Source organism: Spea bombifrons, chromosome 13, assembly GCF_027358695.1.
Source record: "Spea bombifrons isolate aSpeBom1 chromosome 13, aSpeBom1.2.pri, whole genome shotgun sequence".
Classification (NCBI taxonomy): domain Eukaryota; kingdom Metazoa; phylum Chordata; class Amphibia; order Anura; family Pelobatidae; genus Spea; species Spea bombifrons.
The window spans coordinates 27,758,246-27,775,806 of NC_071099.1; the positions used below are offsets into that span (position 1 = coordinate 27,758,246).

General features: G+C 44.1%; 1 protein-coding gene across 1 annotated transcript; it reads left to right on the forward strand.

The window, feature by feature from the left end:
* The first annotated feature begins 826 nt into the window (after window positions 1-826).
* Window positions 827-16,668, forward strand: PPP1R16B (protein phosphatase 1 regulatory subunit 16B). Its single transcript, XM_053453924.1, has 11 exons — window positions 827-977; window positions 4,153-4,465; window positions 7,676-7,746; window positions 10,154-10,299; window positions 10,645-10,748; window positions 10,892-11,016; window positions 11,754-11,879; window positions 11,981-12,056; window positions 12,180-12,309; window positions 12,470-12,620; window positions 14,728-16,668. Exons 2-11 carry the CDS (start codon window positions 4,210-4,212, stop codon window positions 15,202-15,204), a joined length of 1,662 nt encoding a protein of 553 aa, XP_053309899.1. The 5' UTR covers window positions 827-977; window positions 4,153-4,209; the 3' UTR covers window positions 15,205-16,668.
* Window positions 16,669-17,561: the final 893 nt, after the last annotated feature.

Consider the following 17,561-nt stretch of genomic DNA (forward strand, 5'->3'; position numbering starts at 1 on the left):
CGGAGAGGCGTGTATCTGTATTATACGCAGAGCGGTGTGTATCTGTGTTATACGCAGGGCGGCGTGTATCTGTATTATACGCAGAGCGGCGTGGATCTGTATTATACGCGGAGCGGCGTGTATCTGTATTATACGCGGAGCGGGGTGTATCTGTATTATACGCGGAGCGGCGTGGATCTGTATTATACGCAGAGCGGCGTGGATCTGTATTATACGCGGAGCGGCGTGTATCTGTATTATACGCAGAGCGGCGTGTATCTGTATTGTACGCGGAGCGGCGTGTATCTGTATTATACGCAGAGCGGTGTATCTGTATTATACGCGGAGCGGCATGTATCTGTATTGTACGCGGAGCGGTGTGTATCTGTATTATACGCAGAGCGGTGTATCTGTATTATACGCGGAGCGGTGTATCTGTATTATACGCGGAGCGGCGTGTATCTGTATTATACGCAGAGCGGCGTGTATCTGTATTATACGCGGATCGGTGTATCTGTATTATGTGTATAATATATCATTATATCGCGGCGTATTGTATTGCGCTCTGTGATGAGCACATGCTGGTTTAGGTGTGACGCAGTGAGCCGGTAGTTCCGCGTGTCCGTGTTCAGCACATGTATGTAGCCGTGCTGGAGGAGGAGGAGGAATCTGTTAGCATCAGGCCGGCTCCCCCTCCTCTCGAGGTCCTCAGTCTGCAGCAGACGCCTCCTCTCTGTGCCCTGCAGAGCTGTGAGCTCTGTCTGCCGCTCTCTGAGCTCTCGTTCCCCGCTCCCTCAGCTCTCGTTCCCCGCTCCCTCAGTTCTCGTTCCCCGCTCCCTCAGCTCTCGTTCCCCGCTCCCTCAGCTCTGTCTGCTTGGATCCCTGTTTGTTCCTCCCCAGGCTCTGGCCACCGACGGCTGTCAACTGGTCTCTGAGATTTGTCTCGGCTGGTCCCAGCGCGCTGTCTGCCGGTCCCTGACAGGTGATAAATAACACAGGTAAAGTGGGGATACAGGGAGGGAATCCAAGGTAGCGGGTATGTGGGGATTCTACTCTGCAGTGCTGTACATTTGTCTGTTAAGATATATATATATATATTATACGTTTTTCTGTGTATATATATATATAGAGAGAGATATACATATATATATATACACACGTCTGGCTATATGTTCCTGTGTGTGTGTGTATATATATGTATGTATGTATGTATGTATGTATTTATACAGTGCTGAAATGTATGGATATTACACTGCTGCAGTATATGTCAGTGCCTGGCTGTAACAGAGGGTACGTGGTTGAGACGTCAAACATAAGTAACTTCATATTCATATAGTTGCGGTTTACGGGCTGTAAATGCATGCGCTGGGGCGTACAGTGACAGCGAGTATCAGGTGCGTAGAGTAGTTGTACTTAGAGTGACGCCGTTAAGAGAGGATATGCCTGTATTTATTGCCTGTGGTTATAAATGAGCTTTAAAGACTGATATATAAATATTAGGGTCTGTCTACCCTACAGCAGCTCACACCGGAGGACCCCCTTATGATAGGCCCTGGGCCAGCGTGCGTGTTAATACTGTTTATTGATTTACATAGCGCCGTCATATACCACAGTGCAGTGTAATGGGTATAAAGAAGCCCGAGCGATATGTTATTTAGCCTATGGGCAGCTGCGTGCTTGGTTATAGAATGGTGGATACAGATATTCCGTTCCAGTTTCGGTCCCATAGTCCTTTCGCTTATACCTTTTGCCTTCTAGTAGGGCACTTGTCTATGTCCGGTTGCCCCTACGGCACTTGACGGCCGTAATTTGGCTATTGGGACCCCAGGCCCGTGTTGTCTCTTCCGTGTCCTACTTTTTTGGGACACGAAGGAAAGGAGCTAAATCCGCCGTGAAGTAGCAGTTATCACATTATGGCAACGTCGCCGGGCGTTCTGGGTTGGCCACCTCCAGTTAACAAGAACAACATTGCTTCAGGGGCTTTGCTAATCCGTAAAACAACCATGCGCGGATTAGTCATTCCGGGGTTGTAGATCTCGTTATATGTAAATTATCATCACCATTTATTTATACGGAGCCAAAATAATCTTGAGTGCTCTGCGAAGCACGTCGCTATAGTTACCATACTGCGAGTCTCTCTGAAATGTGTTCGCTGGCAGATAGCGGTGGGATGAAGAATTAACCCATTTCATTATGAAGGACAATTGGTAAGGTTTGGAGCTGTCGTAACGGTAATGTTGGAAGCCGGACTCATACCCCAGTGCTGATGTTTAGAGCCGGACCTTTACGTTACGATTGGGGTATAGGGGAAGGAATCGTTCCATTCTCCTGATCTTTGAAGAAGAACCTGACCTAAAAAAAAGCTGGACTACAAAAAAAAAGCTCTCTGCAATCACCCCTGGCTTAGTCAAACAATGACCATGATCATTCCTGCTTCCTATTGTCCATCTTGCCCCAAAATGTCCACTTTTGCCCGCGTCAGTTGTCCTGCACCCAGATATCTCATCGCCCCTTTGGGTGTTTCTTCTTCCAAAGATCTCATGTGAGTTCACTTTGTTTAAGCTCGATAGCATACTCTGTAAAATGATCTCCCCATTGTTGATAGAGTCTCTAGATGTCAATCCTTTAATACATGGTTTTAGGTTCTCCACGGATCAGGCGAGGTGGAACATTCAGTGCTTGTTGTTCTGTACTAATCACACACTTACCTCCTCTTATGTAACAAGAAACAGGCGACCTGATAAGGAGACCTGAGAACCCGTGAAACTGCGTGTGAAATCAGGGTCAGGACACGTTAGACACTCCAGCTCCCGTGGTCTATAACCCCATGGGTCACCACAACACATTCATGTTCTGCGGGTTGTCCATGTCAGCCAGGATTCCGTAAAATCCTTATACATGTCCCGTTTACGTGTGTGTCGTTTAAGCGTAGGTATCAATGACCTCTTCTGGAGGGTGACTTTCGCCACCTACCGCTGAACCGAAAGACAGGTGGGAGAGTTGAATATGCCGGCACCGTAGGAGCCGAAGGTGATAATCTTTGTAATGCCGGGAATTCCTGGCACTTGTATCCTTATTAAGTTTCAAGCTGTTTAATCCGCTACAGACAGAAAACCTGACGGGGAGGAGGCTGTGAAGGAAAGGCATTTACTAACACAAGACACACTTGGTGTATAAAGAGCCGGTCTGGGGGGAAAATGACAAAATTGCATTGGTTGCCATGGTCACTGCATTACTTTAAACCACATTGCTCATTATAAATGTCCCCCTAAGGCCACAAATGGCCTTATGCAGTAGCCAGTGAGCCAGGTACCTGGTGGTCTACTGTGAAGGAGATGTTTGACCAGTTGCTTTCTATGCTCCTGGTATCTTCACCTTGACCATTGTATCATAGATTTCTACGCTCACTTTAGTAAATAGATTGCTGGCGGATTTTGTATTCGCCGTTGATATGAGATCATGAGATCAGAGAATGTGCAAGCTCAGCGTGGAATCTCCGCAGCTTTGGAAATCGATTATCAGTAGATCAGGGATCCGTTTCATTTGAGTGACAGTTTAATTCACCCCCGTCTGGTGTGTTAAGTACTGAACCCTTTGCTACTTTAGTCATTCTAATCAGGGACCGGACCCACTCCCCCTCCTCTACCAAGGTGTCAATTGTGTGTACTTTTCACTTACCCCTAATGTAATAGATCTACAGAATCTGTTCACGCTCTGTAAATATATATTAATATCAAAAAAGTAGGTTTCTAATAATGTATGCGGCTGGGGAAAAAAGTTACGGGGTGTGATCGGAACAGAGCTCAGAATTAAGAATCTATGCTATCTCTATAATGTTCTGTGCGGTCCTTTATAGAGAAGTGAGCGTGGAAGTCGCCCGCTCTGCGTCTCTGTTTCCTGCATGGGTTTCGTTTGATGGCTCCATCTCTGTCACCGCACAGGATGTGCACCGTATCTATACAGCGCATGAGACAGGAAGCTCCTCGCTTTGTGCTCATGACCCTGTTAAATATGTTCCCGACATTAGATCGTATGGGCTGAACGCTGGTTATGTAATGTATTAGATATATTTCGCTTCCACGGTAATTGTCTCTTGTCTCCTTCATCGTGTCGATTCCATGACTGACGTAAGTGTCGCAACAATGGAAGTAACTTGTCTGATGCTCACTACAGGTTATGCGGAAATGTGGAGGTGTCCACTGCGTGTTGGACGAAAGGCGACAGTGACAGATGGCCACCAAGCCCATGGATTTATTGGCAGAGCTTCAGCTCCTGGAGAAGGCATCTACCCTTGAGCGTCTTCGTGCGGCCAAGAAACGGAGAGAGCAGCAGCTGAAGAAGTGGGCACAGAACGAGAGAGAAGAGGAGAACCGGAGGAGAAGGCAGCAGAGGGCCAGGATTAAGACCCCGACCAGGAGCAAGAGAGTATCATTCCCTTCTCGAGTCACACTTCATGAGGCATGCTTGAGGAACGACCCTGAGGAAGGTATGTTTTAAAGGGTGGAAGACTATGAAGCAACTCAGGCATTTGATGTATGTTCTCTATCAATTATACAAGATAGGGCTTTAGTGTAGGGCGTAGTGGAATTGTGAGTGGGTCAAAAGAGGAATAAAAGACCTCCTGTTACACCTCCAAATTTCCAACTAAATAACGTGTTATAAGCATCAGCAAAGATAAGAATATCCTACTTGAGACTTGTCTCGCATCCAGGATCCATTAGGATTGTTTACAGTGAGAGCAGTAAAGATCTACTAAGAACACGCTATTGTATGTAATGACCAACGATGGGTATGTAGAGATTGTTTGCAGTGAGAGCAGTAAAGATCTGAGAGGCACGGTCTACTAAGAACGCTCTATTGTGTGTAATGACCCACGATGGGTATGTAGAGTTACGCAGATGAATATAAATTCTGGTATATTGGAGGAATTTGCAGTAAAAGTAACGTTTTGTTTTATTAAAGCAGTAGTACAGGGTGATGGGCATATTTAATAAGCTATTTCATAATGTTTCTATTTGTGTGTGGAACATATGTTTATAGTGGCTACATTTTCCTAAATAGCTATTAAATAATGATATAATCTCGTGTACTGCGGGGTGAATCAGGTGCGTGTCCCAGAATATTTGTTCTCGCCCCAGGATGTTTTACTAAAATAAGAAGAACACCAGGCAGATTCTGTGATTCCGTGACGCATCTCTTACTGGTTTGGGACTGTGGGTGTGAGGCAGAGGTGATGTTGCTCTAATGAAATGATCCTTCCCCGGGATCGTTCTGTTCTTATAAAGGGTGTATGCAAAGTATACAGCTTCTCTCCATAGAAGTGTATTCAACATTATACAATGTCAGAAACATCATTTATTTTCCATTCGGCTTTACAGCATCCATTACCTTTTCCTAGAACCTCAACTGATGTTCGGTATAAAGACTGCCTGTAATAAGACTCGACTCTCATGAGGCTCGATCACCAGAGGTAGAAGCTACAGCTCTGTAGTTGCAGTTTCCTTCTTCCTCCGTGGCTGAAGTGTCCCCTTCACCACCAGCACACATATTTACACACACAAACTCATGGTAACATACACACATATACACTCATGCTAACACACATGCATACTTACACATACAAACATACATATATGGTATACATGCCTACTAAAACATTTACACATACACATCCATACTGACACACACATGCTTACTGATACTCACTCACGCTAACACGCATTCCTTCTAATACACTTACATATACATATCCATACTAACACACGCATGCTAAAACACACACTTACTCATACATAAAAACATATACACACAGAGACACTTTTACCCTCGTAGCCCCTTACGTTGCCCGGACCCTTCCTTCTTGTTGTGCGCACTGCCTCGCTTTCACAGTGGGGTCAGGTAACATGCATTACGTGACCCTGCTGCATCCCTGCTTTCATGTGAGGGCCAAGCTAAGCTGGTCCAGCCTTGTTTAAGGACTTTTGGTCCAGCCCCTGGGGCAATTGTTCCCTGTCCCCTGGGCCAGTCTGTCCCTGAGTGTCCGCTTAAGGGAAAACATCACTTGATCAGCTCAGTCTGGTGTATTGCAAATAATAACGGGATGCTCTAGGCTGATTTTAGAATAAGGTCCTGGGCTTTCCACCCTGATGGGTGCATAAATACCACACGTGGCCCCCAAACTGCCAAGAAACAGTTAAAAGTCTTAAACTGAGAGGAAGCACTGCAAGGGAGCGATCATCAACGTGGGACGTTGGTATGTCTAAACCTGTTCACATCAGCAGGTTGGCGGATTTCACCTGATGTCATCACGACATGCTTAGCATCACAATAATACACAGAGTGATATATAATAACCAATGCAATACAATAGCTGAACATGCAGAGGGTGGCGTGTAATAACACAGCGCAGTACACAAACCTGATTGTAACATCACACGTCATTAAGATGTAGAGCTGTCCCACTAGCGCCCCGTGGGCTGGATGAATTATGTATGACAGTGTAAATCACAGAGATTATAATTTCAAATCCTCTAGATTATAATCTAAAGGCATCACACCTCCCTCACAACACTTGCTGTCCATGTTATAAGAGTTTGAATACTTTAGCGTGATCATCTCAGTTTAAATAAATTCCTAAAAGACGTAAGAATATACAATGGACCATTAATAATGTCCTTATACATTGTGTGGAAACTCATAGGTGTGGCTGAAGGTCCACCACCAAGCAAAGGTCACCTTATCATATGATGACTCTCTGTGCCCGGTGCCTTGGCAGGGAAAGGGTTATAGAAAGAACAAGGACGCCTCGCTGTTACTAAACTCGTAAACCTTGGTGAAGCTGGTTATGTTTGGCTTGTTGGGAACCGGAGTGTGCAGGTTCATGACAGCTAAGGACCAGATCTCTGCTAGCAAAGGGCAGAGGCAGAGCCGGCACATGGAAACAGAACTAGTGACGCCAATGGAACAGAGACGCAGCACCAGACCTCTAGGACAGGAGAACAGAGCACCAGACCTCTGGGACAGGCAAACAGAGCACCAGACCTTTAGGACAGGAGAACAGAGCACCAGACCTCTGGGACAGGAGAACAGAGCACCAGACCTCTGGGACAGGAAAACAGATCACCAGACCTCTAGGACAGGAAAACACAGCACCAGACCTCTAGGACAGGAAAACAGAGCCCCAGACCTCTGGGACAGGCAAACAGAGCACCAGACCTCTAGGACAGGAGAACAGAGCACTAGACCTCTGGGACAGGAGAACAGATCACCAGACCTCTAGGACAGGAAAACAGAGCACCAGACCTCTGGGACAGGAGAACAGAGCACCAAACCCCTGGGACAGGAGAACAGAGCACCAAACCCCTGGGACAGAAAAACAGAGTAGTAGACCTATGGGACAGGAATACAGAGCACTAGGCCTCTAGGATAGAATACAGAACTTGGCACTAGTTGATAGAAATACAGACTGACAAGTCTAGAACATAGTGTTTGTAGCACTTCTTATGCAACAATTCTGGATCCGCTAGGACTGGCATGCGTGGTCTGGTACTTGGGTCTGGGACACAGATCCTGGCACCTACAAGCCCTGGACACACAGTATGGCAGTTTGTGATTCGGAACCTGGCATATTTATGGCATAATGCTTAGCAAAGTAATATTGGCAACCTTCTCATAAACTTCTCCATCTCTCCTGCAGTTCTCTCCCTCCTCCAGAGTAATGTGGATCCCAACCTGTGCAATGAAGACGGTCTGACTGCTCTGCACCAGGTACAGAGACGACACCTCATACTGTCTAATATCACATCGACATATTTACCATACCGGTCTAATATCACATCGACATATTTACCATACCGGTCTAATATCACATCGACATATTTACCATACCGGTCTAATATCACATCGACATATTTACCATACCGGTCTAATATCACATCGACATATTTACCATACCGGTCTAATATCACATCGACATATTTACCATACTGTCTAATATCACATCGACATATTTACCATACTGGTCTAAAATTACATCGACATATTTACCATACCGGTCTAATATCACATCGACATATTTACCATACTGGTCTAATATCATATGGACATATTTATCATACTGTTCTAATAGAGCATCAATACTACTATACTACATATGATCCATATCACCCTGATACCCCACTAATACATCTAATCATACCATACTGCCTATTATTGCTCTGATGCATAAATGCCATATTGCCCGGATACCCCATTGATCCAAACACTATACATCCCAACACGGCACCGATACATATACTATATTGGCCTAAAAATGCATGGATAATGTTGTTCACAGTGAACGTCTATATCTTGGGCTAGGCATCCCTTACTTTTCGGATGCTGGACCGCTCAGTCTGGAAGGGATGCTTTTTGAGGGTCTTTGAGCACCATCTTCGAAAACGATGATAGGTTACTGCAGGGTGAAATATATGCAGAGTCTCGTGGGTTAAATCTGCGTTTCACAGGCTTCCCAACAAAAAAAAATTCCCAGCTAACACATTCCGTGCCCCCTCACGCTGCTTTGTGCCTGAAGACAGGCATTGTGTCCTGCCCACTGTCTGTCTAATCCTCTGCCGACTTCACAGAACACAGCTGTGGGGGCGACGGTCTACGAAGTGGGTAACAGATAATAAAACGCTTTCGTCTCTCGGTGACAGCCACAGAACAAAAGCTGTTTTTTTTTTTACGGGTTTCAAGTACATTACTGCGTGCGGTAGTCACATCTAACACCCTTCTGGGGAAAGGGACAAACACATTAAATAAATCCATAGATGCCAAATGCCTCGAATCGGCTGCTGAAGTCCCAACAACCAGATGCCATCTAGTGTTCAGACTCTGAGAACATGCGCAAATACCTGAATTTGGGATGGTGCATGCGCAGAAGAGGGGGAGACAGGCAATCCAAGTGTTGTAGCATAGGTCCCTTTCCCTTGGCCAAGGTGCCACGCACTCCGGGGTCTCCTATTCATACTTATACATGCGCTACCAATGGCTTTGCTTGGGGTATCTGGCTCGGGTTTTACCACTTAGTACCAGAAGCCAAGATTCAGGTGCCAAGTACCCCCCTCGATCCACTCCATCGGGGCTTCACCTGGAATACCACCGATCAGAAGAAAACGATCTTAAGTCACACTTTTGATTAATAAGACCCTCCTTGGCTATACCCCAATCTACCCCAATCTAGAAAATCTACCCCAATCTCTTTAATTTGTCTGTAAGACCCCTTCCTATGCCCTTACCTCTCGTGGAAGGAGGTGGCATCCCTTAGGGCCCTCGTGGTTAAATAAAATCTATTTATTTATATTATTTGTGCCAATATTCTAATTAATTCCATTCATACGGAATGGTTTAGCGTCGATGGCATGGAACCCGAGGTGGGGATAGTCACTAATGACACAAAGGGGTGAGGTATATGATACACTATGTATTGGATATGCTTGTATTAGCCATATACGAAGGCTAACGCTCTACTATTTTCCCAAAAAAACTTTTTCTGGGACCATATGTAAATAAATCACTTTGACCTAGTTCTCGGTCATTTCTTAGTCATAGCTAAATATAGCTGCTGCCATCGCCAAGAAATGGTCATTAATGTCACGCCGAATAAGAAAAAGTGTCAGTTTTTTTGTGAAAAGTAGGGTTTTAGCCTTTAAATGGTTAATCGAATCCGTGGGGGAAAGGGTTAATATTTTAATATTTTAAGTGTGAACCTAAAAATAAAGTAAAAATGAGTCATTATGTAGAGGAAGGATGCAGTCACCATAGCAACCAGTGGACTAGTCCTGCTTGTTCTCAGTTTGCATCAGAATCATTATTTATACATAACCCATACATCTTTCTTGCACCGGATAATATGTCTTCTCTGTTCCCCGGTCTCAGGATGAATGGGCAGATCATTAGGGTCACAGATATTCCTCTCTGGTTTAATGAGCATTATGATTGGTTTGCCACCGTTAAAATCCCTGCTTGAATGCAGGTCTTCTCCTAATGGCTTTTTTTTTCTCCTGGGAAGTAATGGTTTTCCTAAAGGTTGCCATTATTGGCGAGTCGTTCATGAAAGGGTTAACACGTGTAGGCTCTATGGGCCAGCTCCCAGAGGTCCTCTCAGTCTCCCCCTGGTCCTTCTCCCCTCCAGTGCTGCATCGATAACTATGAAGATCTCCTCAAGCTGCTGTTGTCACACGGGGCCAACGTCAACGTCAGAGACAATGAACTGTGGACCCCTCTCCACGCGGCAGCCACCTGCGGTCACACCAACCTGGTGCGCATTCTGATCCAGCAGTAAGTACTCAGTACCACTATACCGTGCATCATACTTGGACTCAACAACCAGTGTTTATTATCAGCATTGTCCTCATGCAGAGTACTATCTGAATTATTGCTGTACAGATACCCAGCATCACTATACAGTACTTTTATGACTTTGCACCACAGTTGACTTTACTTAACCCTTAACTATAATCCTCTCGACCCATCCTTGGTGTATAGATACTCGGCGGTATGATATAATGCGACATGAGTGTATGCGTATCCTGATGCAGTGTGGTTACAATGCAGAATACTCATAGTGGGGATACTTGGCACCGCTGTATATTTCAATGTCTTCTGTTTCCGATCCATTATCAGTGGTGCTGACCTGCTGGCGGTGAACGCTGACGGGAACATGGTTTATGATCTATGTGAAGACGAAGCCACCCTTGACGTTATTGAAAGCTGCATGACTTATAAAGGTAAGACGTGGCAGACGGAATACTCCACGGAGCCTCCTGTCCTAGTAGATGACTGAGTGCTGCTTATAGTTGGGGTTTTGTCTGATGTGGTCTAAAGAATTTCGAGACTTCATAATACTTCCGTTTTACCCCCTCTTCACCAGGCATCACACAGGAAATGGTTAATGAAGCCAGACAGGCTCCAGAGAATAACATGCTTGATGATGTCAGAGCTCTCATAGTAGCCAGACAGGACCTGAACAAGAAAGACAGCCAAGGGGCCACTCTGGTGAGTGGTGTGATGTGCCGCATGCATCTGTTTTGCAACAGAGAAGAGAACCATATAAGAACCAGACCCATTCAGCCCATCTAGTAAAGACTCAGACCTTACACAGTCGTTGGTCTCGGCAGGAGACATAAGCCTATCCCATGCGTGTTTTAACTTCTCCTTTTCTGATCCTGTACCACCTATCCAACATCTACAATCCCTTAGTCTTTACTGATAATTTTATCCTGCAAACCGCTGCATGTACCCATTAGTGAAGCTGACATGGCCGAGTGTGCTATCAAATACGATCACCTCTGGCACCCAGTCCTGCCTTGGACCTATCTGCTGCCAGAATACATGGCACTGCCGCCCATTCTTAGGTAGACACTCTCATGCTACTGAAGGACGGCCATTGCTTGCATTTGTTTCACCTTTCAAAGTAATGTCGCCAAGTGTAGCCGTATTAGTCCATTAATGCGAATGAATGTAGATACAAAGTAATAGAATGTTGCAGAATTACAAGATCCTGCAACATTCTGTTACTTTGTAGTTTAGCTTTCCCCAAACAGTATAACATTGCCACCTTGTGGTTGTTTCTGCATACTGCAAGCCTAACTACCTTGCTTTGTAATATTTCATTTCTGCACCCATCTGTTTAATTTGTTTACTTTTTTTTTTAAATGCACCAAAATCCCAGTTTGTTGCCAAAATGTTATGAACAGAAAATGTTAAATCTGCCCCCTTTTTGCATCTACTAGCTTCACATAGCTGCCTCCCGGGGCTATGCAGAGGTGGCTGAGAGCCTGCTTGAGAACGGAAGCCAAGTTGATGTGAGGGATTCGGACGGCTGGGAGCCTCTGCATGCCGCAGCGTTTTGGGGTCAGGTAAGAGTTGCACCTGCTTAGCATGTCCCGTTTAGAGATGTGGTGCATATTTTTTTTGTTTTCTCTATGCTGATGATTACATTTCTTGATACCTTTTATAGATCTATGTAGCAGAGATTTTGGTGTCTCATGGTGCCAGCTTGAGCACTAAAACATTCCTGGATGAAACTCCTTTGGGTAAGTCCATCATGACTCACTCCTCTTCCTCCAAATTTCAGGGCATATACCTTATTCCGCAGTATACACCACTTATTCTACCATTCTCTCACACATTGACTATGTCCATATTGTTGCCACCAGATCTGTGTGAAGACGAGGAACTGCGATCTCTGCTCCTGGAGCTCAAGCACAAGCACGACCTCATTATGAAGTCTCAGCAGAAGAACAAGTCCTCTCTAAGCCGCAGGAGCTCCAGCACCGGGAGTCATGGGTCAGTCATGGGGGTTTAGAAAGCAAGAGGGCGAAATAAGACCAGCTTGAGATTAATGAAGCTATTTGATAGGGATTGATCCAGACTTTAGATTTGCCATGTCCATCGAAGTCCAACTCCATCACCCTCGCTGATTGCCGACCTCTCTTCTTCCTTGCAGTAAGGTTGTACGCCGGGCCAGTTTGTCAGAGCGGACAAATCTGTACAGGAGAGAGTACGAGAAGGAGGCAGTGGTGTGGCAGTGTCTAGTGTCTGCCGAAGACCCCGACACAACACAAGATGAGGAGGACAGCAGCCCAGACATGCAGAGGGTAATCTATATTTAAGGAATTAAAGTTACTTGGACCTCATATCTTTTTTCACTTTGGTGGCTTGCTGGTACCCAACTCTAGTTGACAAGGCCTTCATGAGTTCAGATGTTCAGTATCTTCTCTTTGTTAGCACAGACCTTAAGGACCATACACTGGAGCCATAGATTAATAGATGATCCTGAAATACAAAAAAACATAATTGTTAATAGAGATGAAAAAGGAGAATTTCGGTTCTGTTCTCTACTATAGAGCATGTGAGGAAAAAGCAGAGTACGTTAACTGGTTCTAACAATCTATAACATATGAATGCTTAAAACGCACGCGTATGTGTGATTTACATTAAGACGCCAAACTATTTTAACTCCTGCTTCACCTCTTGCCTCAATCTAGTGAATTTTAGCTTGGAGCAATTTACCCCATCTGTTTTTACGATCACGGGATTCTTCTGCATTCCTACCATGACAAAGGTGCTTGAAATGTATAGCCATAGGGTTAATGTAATTCCTCATTACATTAAATGCACTCACAACACGGATACGTCAGTCTTGCTCCTATACGATGTTAATTACTTGTGTAGTTATTTTATTCCAACATATGGCAGTAGGAGAGAAGAACACCCCTCAATTGTATATTTATTTAACCCCTTAATGACATAGCCCGTACATGTACGGGCTCAAAATGCATTGTTATTAATGGGTTTAGGGGCCTGCACATTGTCCTTAAGGGGTTAAAGCGGAATGAGGAATGGGATTCCTGTGCTCCAGCTACATTTGGACCTTCGCTACAGACTCTTGTGATGGATCCGTTGTAGAACCACATTGTCAATGTTTGATTAATCAACAAAAGCCACAAAAAAAGCAATCCCTCTTTAGATTTTAATGGATTTGGGGGCCAAAAACTAGTTTTAAAGAGTTCATGGTTTCCCAGAAAGATATTGAAGGAAGGGGGTGGAATGGGTCTTCCCTTTTTTAAATATATATATATTTATTTTTTTATATTTTATATATATATATTATTACAGTTTTCCTTTAACTGAAGAAAAACAGAAAATCGTACAGAAATACGTTAAAGTTATGAGCTCCCAGGACGCTTGCTGTGACCCATTTTCAGGTGTGGGTTTCCACGCTCAGCAACTTGGAAGAGCTATTGATGCTTTATTGATCTTGATGGGGTGCAAATTTCCTGGGTACATGTGTTCTGGTTTCTAAGGGAACGCAACCATCATGTTTTGGGGTCTTCTCAAACATTAGGGTATAACTCAAGCACCTAACGTATCGGTTTGTGCAGCCTGTAAGGACTTGATTGGTGTGTATGAGGGACGTTTTAAGAATGTTGATACCGGACGGATAAAGAGATGAGAACCCCTGCGGGCGATATATATATATTGTGACGGTTAGTCATCGTTGGAATTCAGGATATTGAATAAAAAATGTTACTGGTGAGTGGGGTGGAAAAAAATGCTGCAAGCTGAAACCTAGAGGATCTTTATATTGAGGTATCAGGGGTTCATGGGGTTACACACATGCTCTGTCTTTTATGTCATTTATGTTGATGTTATGGAAGAAGGTCAGTAAGTTCTGTAAAACATTAACTGAAACTTCATAGCTGTACGGAGGAAGGTTTGCAATCAGCCTGGTAGCCTAGCAGTGTCCAGGACCGGCCCTTTGTAGCAGCCTAGGGAAGCCAGCTGTCCGGCACCCCTCTACTGCTTGCAACTGTTTGCTACCACATGGTGGCGCCTCTTACTTGCGTGGTGCTTTAGGTGGCCTTCTAGGTCTCCTGTGTGGTAGGACTGACCATGCCAGTGGTCCTCCTCAACTTCTACAACCTTTTATCATCACTATGTACATTGATGTGTTATGGTCATCAAGATGATGACTGTGTGGGACATAGAAGTACCACCAAAGGGATAGATTTTGAGTTGACTGCACAAGTTATAGCACTATACTTATTTTGTCATTTTAACAAAAACGATTGAAATATACTTTAAAGTGTCATGTATGATGTCACGGATACAGGTAGTAGTAGTACTGAACCCAATGTCATAGCATATAGCTTTGCTACAGTAGTATTGTATGATGATCACAATCCTATATTGTTTTTCTAGAGAGACATTATGGATTCTACACCAGCCTTAGGACCCATGGACAACTTTCCAGAACCTCAATACAGGAACGGTTATTGCTCGCCCCTTCCTCCTTTCTACTGTCCTCCATCCATCACAGACAAATCTATTCCCACCCCAATAACCAATGGTAACATCAGCCATTCTCTTTCCGTATATAACTCTGGACCTTTATGGAGCAGCGTTCTGAACCAACCCCCCATCACCCTATCAGAGCTAAAGAAGCAAAGGGCGGCAGCCAAGCAAGGAAGGTACCCTTTATGGTGTAATGGCGACTCTCAGCAAACCGGTGCCATAGACTACCCTAGTGAGCCTGATGCGTCACCTTGGTGTTTTAATAGCACCCCTGTGTATTATACCCCAACCAGTGGAGATCCCCCCATCCTCAGATTAAAGTCCCCCATGGAAGATGACATAGAGGACGAGGGCAAAATTCTAAGATGCTGTCGGTTATCCTAAAATCCATTCAAAATGTATCGGCTCCTTGAAGAAAGACGTTATCTATAATCCCACTTTCCCCTGTTTGAAAGAGCCTTGTGTAACATACGCAGGCATAGAAGTAAACGTTTACATACCTTAATACAGCATAAGATGTAAGATACTGGTTTCTATCTGCTAGGGGGAAGCATTTTGGCATTGCACACGCTCTTCAAGGGGAACTATGACCAAGTAGATATAAATGTATATTATTATTATTTATTGTTTTATGTAGCGCCATCATATTCTGCAGCGCTGTACAATGGGTAAACATGAAATAACAAGTAGTAAATACCATAATAACAATTCGATTTACAGGTAAGGTTGACGATCACACTACTTGTTTCAGGGTCAGCGCTTCACCTGGGGGAGAGGTGGGATCTTTAATTTACATCTTTATTTCTAGTTAATAACAAAAATGACTATAGCGGTATTCGCCTAAAAGACGTTGGTTCCTTTTATTGGGCCAACCAGTTACATAAGCTTTCAGGACCTCAGGAGTCTCTCCTTCAGTCCAACGCCACAATTTCCCAGATACAGTCATTAGCGGCAGCAGGAAGTATAGCGTGCAAACAGAAATGACTTCCCCCAGTCTGCACAAAAAAAAAAACCTGGTTCATTTTTAAAGTTCTTTAAAGGTGTGGAAATAGTTACAAATATGTCTGAATACAGCCAAATGTTCTTCATGGTGTCAAAAATGTATTCTAGATATACCTTAAAGTACTGCAAGAACAGTAAACTGCAGTATATTGTATCTGTGTTTTACGCAGAACAAGGTGTACATGTATACAGATGAACCTATGTGTACCTCGATATATACAGAACAGCCTATATATCTGTATATATAGTGGCCAATGTATACTTGTATATAAAGAGCCACGTATGCCTGTATAGCCAGCTATGTCCATCTGTAGGAAGAACCGTATGGACATGTAAATAAACAGATTTATGTAAACATGTATATACAATTCTAGAAGAATGCCTTGTATTTATATTTCAGATGATATATATATATGTGGCTGGGTGTGTATATCTGTATATTCCAATGTCTCTGATATATGCTTAAGGAAAAAAAGTGTAAGTTTATCACAGAAAGCAGCCACACATGCCATACTAATTTGATAAAGTTTGCCCTCCCAGCATTTTTTATTCTGCAATTCCAGATATGGCCACAGGGGGCATTGGGAATATAGAAGGTGGATCCTTTACAAGCTCCATTGTGGCCATTAGTACATTACATTTACAGAGCTGGTGTCATTTCGGACACCGCAAACCAAAAGAAAGGCCAAATGGTGCATTTAAAGCAAAATGGACATAGTCGGGGGGGGTGGCATGATGTGTGACTACTATGCAGAACATCACTGTCACACTAAGCCACACATTTTACAATTAAATTTAATTAATTCTGCACTATTTCCATTTTGTAATAAAATATGTTTTAAACTAGACCAGTCTTTTTTTACAATCCTTTTTATATGACATTTAACTCTTCTGGGTTTCCAATATGTTTGCTTTGTTTCTTCAAAAGCCTCCCAGGACCCAATGCCCCTTGGTGTTTGGCACCCCCAAGACAAGAGGCACTACAGTAGCGAGTGTGGTAACGATATTGCAGGGGGGCACTCATGCAAAATATTTGGTGGCCCCTGCATTACTATTTGCCACCCTAACTTATGCCTCCATGCTAAGGGAAGAGATGGCGTTGAAAACTGGGCAACAGAACATGGCAAGGTCTGGTAACGGCCTCAGCTGACCAGCACATCGATTACTACGTCCCGTGTGCTTTGGAAATTATTATGGAAAGAATACTGAGTACCTGGCTACCCTGGTGCTGCCAGCACTGTGTGTGTAGCAGAATAAAGATTCCCCGTCTTAGACTCTTACCACTTATGGAACATTTGGAGGAGACCACATACTTGTCAGACGTTATAAGACGCAGAAGCACATTCCATGGAAATAACCGTTAAAGCTCATCCATGCCGAGCAACTGCTAATATACAACACATTGAAGTGAGAGAAGTCTTTCCACTGATGCATAATAACGTCTATAACCCCTGTGTTATTCCTTGGATGTTTTTTTTCAAACGCACACAAATTCAACACCAGGACTTTCTCTTCTACTTGTCTTTTTGGCACAGGTAGGCTCTTTGGGGGCAATGAAAAGCTGTTGGCACTGACAATCTGGGGCACTAACAAGCTGTTTTTTGCTGTTATGGGCAAACAAATTTGGCACAAGCAAACTGGGGGGAACTGACAAGCTGGGGGACAGATGGCAAAGACCAGCTGTTTGAGTGGCATTGACAAATTGGTGACAAAGATGGTACAAACAAGCTTTGGGGCAC

Coding starts and splice junctions, on each gene's coding strand:
- PPP1R16B (XM_053453924.1), top strand. CDS start 4,210: ATGGCCACCAAGCCCATGGATTTATTGGCAGAGCTTCAGCTCCTGGAG. Junction 11,017..11,753: donor ACAGCCAAGGGGCCACTCTG/GTGAGTGGTGTG, acceptor TGCATCTACTAG/CTTCACATAGCTGCCTCCCG. Junction 12,621..14,727: donor GCAGCCCAGACATGCAGAGG/GTAATCTATATT, acceptor TTGTTTTTCTAG/AGAGACATTATGGATTCTAC.